This window comes from Montipora capricornis, chromosome 8, assembly GCF_036669925.1.
Source record: "Montipora capricornis isolate CH-2021 chromosome 8, ASM3666992v2, whole genome shotgun sequence".
NCBI lineage: Eukaryota > Metazoa > Cnidaria > Anthozoa > Scleractinia > Acroporidae > Montipora > Montipora capricornis.
Window position 1 is genome coordinate 35,663,899 of NC_090890.1, and position 10,000 is coordinate 35,673,898.

At 40.7% G+C, this 10,000-nt stretch overlaps 1 protein-coding gene across 1 annotated transcript in view; it reads left to right on the top strand.

The window, feature by feature from the left end:
• Positions 1 to 7,253: 7,253 nt before the first annotated feature.
• LOC138060338 (uncharacterized) overlaps positions 7,254 to 10,000 on the top strand; it is a 16,929-nt gene continuing 14,182 nt past the window's right edge. Inside the window, exons 1-2 of the mRNA XM_068906092.1 lie at positions 7,254 to 8,105; positions 9,505 to 9,714. Coding sequence (XP_068762193.1) covers positions 7,521 to 8,105; positions 9,505 to 9,714 — 795 coding nt within the window. The 5' untranslated portion in view covers positions 7,254 to 7,520. The remainder of the gene's footprint in view (positions 8,106 to 9,504; positions 9,715 to 10,000) is intronic.

Below are 10,000 nucleotides of genomic sequence, written 5' to 3' on the forward strand. Positions count from 1 at the left end.
CATGCGTGCAATTGCAAAATAATCAAAACTACATTAAAATAATTTATGAATTGAGTTCGGCGCGGCAGTAGCGCAACGTTGGAGACCATGCCGTGCCAATGCCGTGTAGCTCGACAGACCCTGTCGAGTTTAATTGTCGTGTCGAACTAAATTCAAGTTGCCGCACTCAGTGGTTTCAAACGTCGCGCTACTGCAGTGCCAACGTTGCATTTAATTCCTGAATTTAGTTCGACACGGCGGTAGCTCGACGTTTGAAACTGGTCTGAGCAACGGAATGCGCAAACCATTAGTCTGCGAGCAGGCTTTTGCATTCAAGCACTACTCTCTTTCTCTGTCATTTCCTGGAAGATGGCATTTCTCGTGAAGTAAACAGATGTGTTAATCTGCTTAAGAGAATTAAATTTCTTCATTTGAATAAATAATGTTCGATAGATCAAACAATTGAGTACAGTCAACTCCCGTTATAGCGGACACCCTCGGGACCACGATTTGGTGTCCGTAATAGCGAGAGTCCGTAATAGCTGGGTGGGAGAAATTTTTATTTTAAACCATATTTACAGAAGGGGTCACATGTGTGTTCATTTTCATTAACTCCAGTATCCTTTCCAGACCCGTTGTCGCACGCAAAGAGCGTCAAAACTTTATTTATTTACAAACAGAGCAGAACTTAACAGAACAGGAGTTACGTACCCTTTGTGTACAGTACTAAGTACGTAAAAAACAGTCATCGTATGTTGCAGCAATGTCCATCACCGTTTTGGTTTCCTACTGTACTGAAGTACAGGAACCTACATTTCTAAAAAAATATTTTTTCAAGGAAAAACCTGAACATCAGCTATTGATTGCATCAGCTATCACATTGCCTTGAAATATCGTTCCAATAGGCTCTGTGTACTTCTCTTTTGAATTGCAACTTCCCCCACTTTGTCGCCAAGGAGACTAAATTCATTAGGGTCGATTTACACGGTACGACTTTGTCGCATGCGACGACGGCTTGCGACAGGCCCACGACATGATTTGCAATTGTTGTGTACGTCAGAAAAAATGTCGTATCATTTTAAAACATGTTTTAAAACGCTGCGACAATCGTAGGTCGTGTCGTAGGCCTGTCGTGAGCTTGTCGCATGCGACAAAATCGTATCGTGTAAATCGGCCCTTAGCAACCTTAAACTCCCCAGGCCTCTATGAATCAAAAAAGCAGAAAAAATAGACTTGATATGTGTGCAAATTTTCCAAGATGCTGGACGGTGTCCGCTATAACGAGATAGAAAACAATAAAACTGTGACGTTGGGACCGAATAAAGTGTCCGTAAGTCCGTAATAGCGAGAGTCCGTAATAGCGGGAGTTTATTTCAGTCAAACGTCTGTAACTTTCGCCGGGGATTTAGCTGCTGTCCGTAATAGCGGGGTGTCCGTAATAGCGAGGTGTCCACAAGGCGGGAGTTGACTGTATTTGCCACAGACAAGAAAGGAAAACAATTCGAGGAAAAATCTTTGATTCGCCTTGCTTGAAATTTAAAGAGATATGTTGTGGCTAAAACTTACACTTCAGGGTTTATTTAGTGATCCCTTATTTTTAAATTTTCTGGAATTTCATTTTCTACTGGGTTGCATAGGTACGTTAAATTTGTTTGTTTTGCTTTTTTTTTTCCCATGTCGGGAAAAGTCTTTCCTGACACTCTCCTGCTAAGTAGTGTCTTTGTGGGTAGAGTCATCTGCGCGAATTTTTGGTAGGTTTCAGGCCAGGGGGATCCGGTGGACACAGTAGAATATTTAATTTACCTGCAATGGCGTCGAAAGTCATTCTAACGCGATTGGTGTTTTAGTGGATCTTTAAACAAAATACACCCTCAGGGAGCTCAAGAATGGAAAGTCAATGTATAAACAAGACAGGCGGTGAAAGATAAGTATCTGTTTTCTTAACAGCCACGAGTAATGAACAATTTGATCTTGTTTCTCAATTAATATTTTATCAACCGTGACGTTATTTACAACACTGAAAAACAACATTGAGGGAATCGAACGGCATGAATGCATCTGTACGTATTTACTGAAGTCGCATCTCAGTTGTCTGCAGCTGGCTATTGACATTTATTTTGTACTCCACACTGCACAGTCTTCAGTTAAAACATGATTAGAAGTGTGACAGTGAAGATTTATTTGAAAGAAAGCTTGTTCTCGTTAATCAAGAAATTATTTTGAAAGAAAGCTTGTAGTTCATGTTTTGCTTCATTATTTAAGGAAAAGACTTTTCACGTGCACCTTTGTAGTTGTAGCACGTGATCAATTTCTTCCTTTTGACAGAACATTGACCTTTAATTCCTCTTGATTCAAGGAAGTCAAAAGCTGCTGAAATTTTAGTGTTTTGACGATCTATTGCCATTAATCTTTCGCTGAGAATTGGAAATTCAGAGTTTTATGTACAAACTATGTTATTTTAGCCTGCGAATACAGTCGCCTCTCATCGCTGATCTTGCTGATCGGCACAAGAGGCGGTTAGCGATGAGAAGCGGCTGTATTCGCAGGCTAAGTAATTTTTTTTCTGTCTTTTGACTACCCTGGGTGCCAGAGGACTTTTTTTTCAAGGTCGGAGAGAACGCTACGCGACTCCAAATCGACGTTCGACCGTTGACCGGAGCGTTCTCTCCAACCTTGAAAAAAAAATCCACAGACACCCAGGGTATCTTTTAGCTTGCCTTTTACCGTTAACTCCCGGCTTTTACGGTACTTTTTGGTGCAAACGTTAAACCAAAAAAATTGTCCTGGCATCTGATTACACTGAAAAGAAGAGGAATTATGAAGCGGAAACAACATGTACAGTGCTTTCTTATTGTGTGGAATAAACGTTTGCTTAGTGCAACTGCAAGACATGCGTAACATGCGGGGAAACGTCCTCTGAAAACGGGACAGGACATCGGGGAGGGGGGACGAGTGGACCGTACCTCCCCCCCTTTTTCCCAGTACAGTTTTTAAAGAGTTTCTGTAACCAACCGACTTCCAAGTGATACAGTGTGCATTAGGCGGTTTTACTTAAGATAATGATTAGTTCAGTTTCAGAGCTTTTCTTCTTTCAAATACATTTTGCCTTGATAGATATACATCACTAACGTGAACATGATTGTTCAAATAGAGGGCATGTGGGGTGTAGGGAGAGGGGGGGGGGGGTGCGCTCTCGACGAAATTTCTTCGGCTCCGTCTTTCTGGAATTTCCGGATTCGCCGCTGGGACATAATCAACGTGAGAACATGTGAGCCAAAGGGCCACTGCTGGCACGACGTCTGGGTGACCCCTCAAATGGTCTAAATGACCCCCCACTTAATAAATTAACTGGAATGCTACCCAACTCAGTGCCCTCTATTTTTGTGTAACAGTTACCACAGGCAACCAAGTTTACGCTCGTGGAGCGTCTAGTTCCTATTGTTTTGCGAAATTAAATCAGTGCAATTAATAATCATAATGGAATAATAGTAAAGATAATAGTATGATGATTTATTACTGACTTGGGAGCTAAATTATCGTTTATGGCGTCTCATACATCTTAAATCAAGGCATTTTTACGTTGAGAAGGACGCTGAAAACTTTGCGTGACCAAGAGCTCTGCGTGGCGGCGCACTCGTTTGCTGAGTAGGTAAACACAGAGTCGAATTAGGTTGGAGACAATTTGGCCACCAAAGGTGACGAATTTTATTTTCAAAATTTGTCAACATATACAATAAACTAATATCTCTTCAGCAAAGGTGGGGGCGGCGGGGTGGGGGGGGGGGGGAACCGCCACCCACTAAGACAAGAAAGAGAAACAAACTAGGAATTAATTCGCAGGCAGGCAGAAGGGGAGGTGATGAAAAATGCTGAGAATTGGTTCAAACAAGCGATGTGAACAGCTTGGTGGTGAGCAATCGAAAGGGGCGATCGGCGAGCGAAAGGAAAAGCTTCCGGACGGCCCTAACTTCTGATTGGCTGGAAATATAATTAAGCGTGGAGCCTGCCGCCTTAGCCTGCAAACCATTATCTAAACAATGCCTTGCCATAAAATTCCATTATGATGCCGTCATAAGGGTGTCTTTCAATATAAGACGATTTTTATTACACAGGACTGCATGTTCACCAAGAACTTCTCTGATACATCTCTTCATGTGTCCTGGACTGCTACTTTGCGAGTTTATGGCTGCACTACTTGCTGTAGACGCTGATACTTCACTTTCAACGGTGCTGAATGCTCGGCTCCCCTCCCTATTGATGGTATTGTGTACTTACACTTGGCGGGTCAAAGTCCTCATCGCGTCCGCCATATTGAAGGGCACTGCAACAACATTCACAAGGGAAGGGTGCGCGTGGGATTCTGGGTCGGCAATTGTCCTGGACATGGAAATGCTGATGCCTCCACAGGTTGGATTGCAGTGTCCCGGATCTTTGTAGAGGAAGTTCCTAAACCTCAATCTTAGATAACAAAATTTAATCTCCAGTACTGCGAAAGCCGGCGGGTTAAGAAGAAACTAATTAAGGAATTAATTGCTAAATGACTTTGAAGCGGATCGCTTGGTCACGGCAGGCTTGCCTAATCAAAAGTTGTTAAATAAAAAGCAGGATCAGAAGTAAAAATCTCAACTTCTGTTTATTGACTCTTTTGAAGAGTACGTCACACCATCATCATCGATAGTTGCAATTGGTACATCGAACAATTGTTAGCCGGCGCAGTGGCCTCTGCCATGTATTTGAGATTGTTACAGTATTTCAGCGGCCAGTTAACAAATTGATGTCAGTATTTCATGCGTCTGTCCTGTTATAGGCTCGATTACCAGCCGCTGTTTCGGGAAATGAGCCAGCGCTCACTCCCGAAATCTCGGCTGGACGCGTGAGGTGAGCCATTGTTAATCTCCGCCAATCAGAAACTCGCCTGCACAAATCCGTCTGGCATAAATTATATGTTTTGGCTGCGAAGGTATTCTTTGGCCTGGCCTGTTCGAGGTTTACAGTGCTTTTAAGGTAGGAAACATCTAAGATTGCGACAACGAAAAGTGTTCGAGAAGCTGGAGAATGGGAACTGTGTCGTTTTCTACGGCCTGAATTCGCAAACTTCACTGATTTTCCAATTGGCGCCAAGGTCAAAATACGGCTTTCAAATCCATTTTTATTGCAATTTTCTCCTCATACCTCGCTAATGTAAGAGCAAGTAAAATTCCTCAAGATCAATTGAAAGTACTGCTGAGTTTATTGGTGGCAAAACGAGGGGGCCAATGAGGTCGAACGAGAGCTGAAGCCGCCGAAGAGTTTTTTGATGATTCGCCGGTTGAATTCAAACTCACATTGATCATTGTGATCATTTAACCACAAACTCAAGCTCGTATCATCTGGAAACTTCGCACAGACGTTTTAAGCATTGTTATGTAATTTCTGTTTTCTTAAAATCAGTGTTTTTGGGATGTGTAATGCTATTTCCCCGCAACTATTGACTTCGCATAAATTATATTTTGAATTTACGTCACAGGCACAATCTATCGCTCACGCGTCCAGCCGTCTCTTCTCGGGGGGGATACCCGAACTCGAGTGAGCGGCGGAAATCGAGCCTAGTCCTGTTATTGATCATGAATTTCGTCATAACATTGTCAAAGTAGCTGTGGATCCACGAGGCGATAGCGATGACGAAATTCATCGTCAATAACAGGACAGACCCATGAAAAACTGACATCAAGTTGTTTTTTACAATAACAAAAAGGCAGAGGGGTCAAAATTAAGTCAAAACACGAGAAGAACGCGAGAAAAAAATGCGAGAAACTTCAATGTTCTTCAAGCTGACGCCAACATCGCATAAATTGTAAATTTATGTGTCTGTCCGCTTATTGGCAATAAAAATTAGCCAATGAGCGCGCGAGAATTTTGCAGTCATTGTAAAAAATTAGATTGACATACTCCAATTGGGGCAGCACCAACAAATTGCAAAGTTTCCGAAAGGATGATATTTTCTCAAGGGCTTTGTTACTGGAAGTAATTTTTGCAGTCACTTTGGACGTTGTAACGTTTTGGGTTTAATTTACGCCCCCATTTCATTTATTTAGCAATAAGTTACCCAAAGGACATGTCCAGTCAAACTTGTACAAGTTTTTTAGATGGACGTGTCCAGGAATCCTGCGTATTGCAGACACGCCGATCACGCGTCATGTGTACCAAAAAAATTCCCTTTAAAGAGATCCACTGTTTAAACAAAAAAACAGTTTAATTAAACGCAGGAAATAATGTTTACAATCAAGTTTAATTTGTTCGAAAACGTATTCAAGAGAGCGTTTGTATCGGAAAATCAATGAATTCCGAATCTGAATTGCTTTTCTTTGTTCTTAAATTTCGTGGGCGCCGTCATTTTGAATAACTGGTACAAGTTACTCCGTAGTTATCAATCAAAAGTTTTTTTAGTAAGAAACATATGTGGCAACCGTTTTCAACATGGCGGGGCAGGGAAATTTGAAAATGAAAAAGGACGATGCTAAAGTCGTTCTTTGCCCTAAAAATCACGTGGTTTGTTTTTGTGAAGGAATATAATTAGGGACTAGTTCCCGTGACTTTTTATTACTTGTATTCACGAATGTGTCCATCTATATGATTTTAAGCCTTAAGTAAATATTAACAGAGAACTCTAATGTCAAATGGAAAGCTTTGTCTGGTTTGAAAAGCGCCTGTCCTGTCTAATTAAACTTCTTTTTTTCTAAGAACGTCTAATTTTGGGACTGAGACTGAACGTTAGTCTTTTGCGATTTGAGTGAGCTTAAAAACGTTCTTAACATGTTCTTACATTTGTTCCACTAAGTTCGACTACACTTTAAAAAAACGTCCCTAAGAATTTAAGTCTAATTAACTCATAAAGCTTCATAATTTGCTGTTTGTTGAGGTTGTTGCCTCCCACCTGGGTCAGTTGATAACCAGTATGAGATTAATTTCGAGGCGAAAGTGATTATTGGAGCAGTAATCCTATGATCTAGTCAGTCTGCAAGAAGGTAAACAAATCTGGGTCAGTCCAAATTTAACACAACAATAAAATATCTTTTCCTCTCAGCGTTTAAATCTTCCTTTCTTCCTGAATGCTGTGCAAGAAATACAGCTTGTTTTGTTTTACAATTCAGATATCATGCATCGGAAGAATAATATTTTTGCAGTTCTTACGTTGGTAACTTTGCGTTCTCATTAGAAGGCTCATTAGAGTTAATTGCGTCCTGTTTAGGGAGCCATTTTTTCATTAATTGCTTTGTTCCACTTCGGTGGATCTTACCACGCAGTAGCCTCGAGGGTTTATGCGTTAGTGTGGCTGAGTAATTATTTTTTGTTATGCGCGGCCCTAGCCTTTAGATTCTCACAAGGAAGAAATGACATACCTTCATTGGGAGCAGAACTGAGTACTGTCCAACCACCTCTCCTTATGGACGGATTGCACGAGTAATCGAGCGAGAGGAGTGCTTCATTACTCGCTACCGCCATGATAGAGCAAACATATTCAGTTTGTTCATTTTAGAGTAGATACAGCGCCTTGTTCTGCCATGGAAAGTTATGAAAAGCAAGTTTTTAAAGAGAAGTGTGATAAAAATGAAGAGTTTGTAAGAGACGACGAAAAAGTTGAACAAAGGACAAGGCTAAGACACAATAAGGCCCATTTGCTAAGAAGAGCTACATCGCAATGTCTGTTGTCAAGCGACAATCAAAAGGAACTTGTCGTTAAAAGTAAACAGGATTCAACAATTTCGTCTAGCACGAGTGGTTTATTGTTTACTAGACCCTTGTCAAGCTCTTCCAAGGAACAACAGAAGACGCTTTCTTTCCATCGCCCTGAAAGAAGCCGTGCGAATTCATTCAGCGGAACTGGGAATACGATACGCGATGAATTGAAGGCAAAATCGCATCCTCGCCGCCCGAGTTTATCGAGAAAGACTTCGATCCCCACTCTCAACAGGCGGTCGAGCTATTTCAGTTTTCAGAGTATACAGCGTTCTTTGCTGGCGGAGGGAGGAAGTAAATGGCTTTTGAGTAACGATTCTCGTGGATTAGACACAAAACGTAATAGGACTGGCTCTATGCAAATGATAATCTCGTCTGACGAAGGAGAAAACGAAGAAAAGAGGAAATTGGTAAAGTATACATTTTTTCTTCTTGGTGGAAATAAAATGACTGAATTGAACACATTTATTTTCAAAAGAGCAAAAATGTATGATTTAAGCTTTCAAGATTTTAACGATCATCGCGTGACGGTTGTAGTAATTACTGGTCTGTATCTTCCATCACGGGATTTTAAAATATGCCATTCTTTTGTTATTTCGGTCATCAACGACTATACATCGAACAAGGATGTCCACGAATCCCTGGACGTCCGATTCTTTGGCGCACACTTAGAAATTTGAAATAATTTTTCTTGGCCACATAAAAAGACCTGCACTGGGACTGAGGTGGATGTGCAATTACCAAGTTGCACATACTGCTGAAATTGTTCACTTATGCTCAGAAATACACGAAATTAGATTAAGAACATTACAAAATAATGATGCAAGGCTGGTTGTAAGGCTGTGAGACTATATATATTATTTTTTAATTTACCAATATTTTGCCAGGCTCTGCTGCTTTGTTCAGCTGGCCCCTGCATAAAAATTTGTCTACCTAAATTAAATGCACACCCAATTTTGATATCCAGCTCAAAGTGTCTCCTCAAGTCTAAGCCGGCTTTTGCTACCCATAAGGTAAGTGTAAAGGTGTGCGTTATTTTTAGTGCAGGTAAATGCAGCGCTTTATCTGTCCTCGAGTCTGGGGTACACTTTGTGACTTTCATCGTCCGTATAGATTGTGTTACTCACGTGATCAATAAAGCTTGTTTTTTCCACCGAAACGAAGGAAAATGTTTGCATGATGATGGAGCTCAATTCCCGGAGGATTAGTTGGGCACACCAACATGGCCGCCGTTCTATTGTTTAGCAACGCCAACATAGCGGCCGTGACGTCACGTGAGTGATGTTTAAGTTGGGGAGAAGAGAGAGTTTGAACTTCCTGACGCTAATCACAAGCGTCGTACATCTAATCACGTGCTTTTTTCGACATACCAAAAAAGGTCATTTCCGAGTTCATGTCTGCCTCCTCTTCAAAGCGAGTCTAAGTGCGAAGTTTTTGTGATGGTAATTGGTTCTACTTTACGTATGAATGAAAACTAATTTTCATAAGAAAACTTCGCACTTTGACTTGCTTTGAAGTCGAGGCAGACATGAACTCGGAAATGGTCTATTTGCTTTGACTCTAAGTCACATGTAGTACCCAAATTTTAACTTATGTGGTCACGACTAACAGGGAAAAATGAGCTTTGAACTATTGTGTAATTTAAATCAATGTTAAACACCTTCTTGAATAAACATATATTTGAATTTTTTTTTCAGGAGTAAATTATTGTGATAAGTGCGAGGATAACGTTTATCTTAAACTTCTTCTAATACATAATTTCTCTTGAAAAAAAAGTTACATGTTAAATTTGCAATTTTGTTCACGTAGGCTTTTTTCAGGTTCCGCCGCGCTGTTTCTCTCGTTAGAACGTTTACAGCTCTTTATCTTAGCATAAGGAAGTACGCGGATCAGGACAAAACGCGACAGTACGATCTATACTACATGAGGGACATGTTGCCTGATAACAAAGATAGACCGACTCTCATGAAGGAATTGCCATTCACTTTCAATAAGCACCTTTACTCCAGGGAAAATACGGTACAATATCTTTATTTGCTTAGTGAACTACTACGTTTTGTTGAAAAACTCTTAAAGCAGAGATATATATGATAAATAAACAAAAGAAATTTCCAGGAAGTTTCCGCAGGCTATAGTAATAGTGTTTAGGATTACGTAACAGAATTTAGCGATTGGCTGATGAAATTTCGCGACACTTTCTCGGTCATTCAGTAGCACTACCGTGACAAACAAGTTTATACTCCCCTTGATGATAAAAATTTTCAGTTATTTAAAAAAAAAAAGCTTTTATTTCTGGCTGCTATGT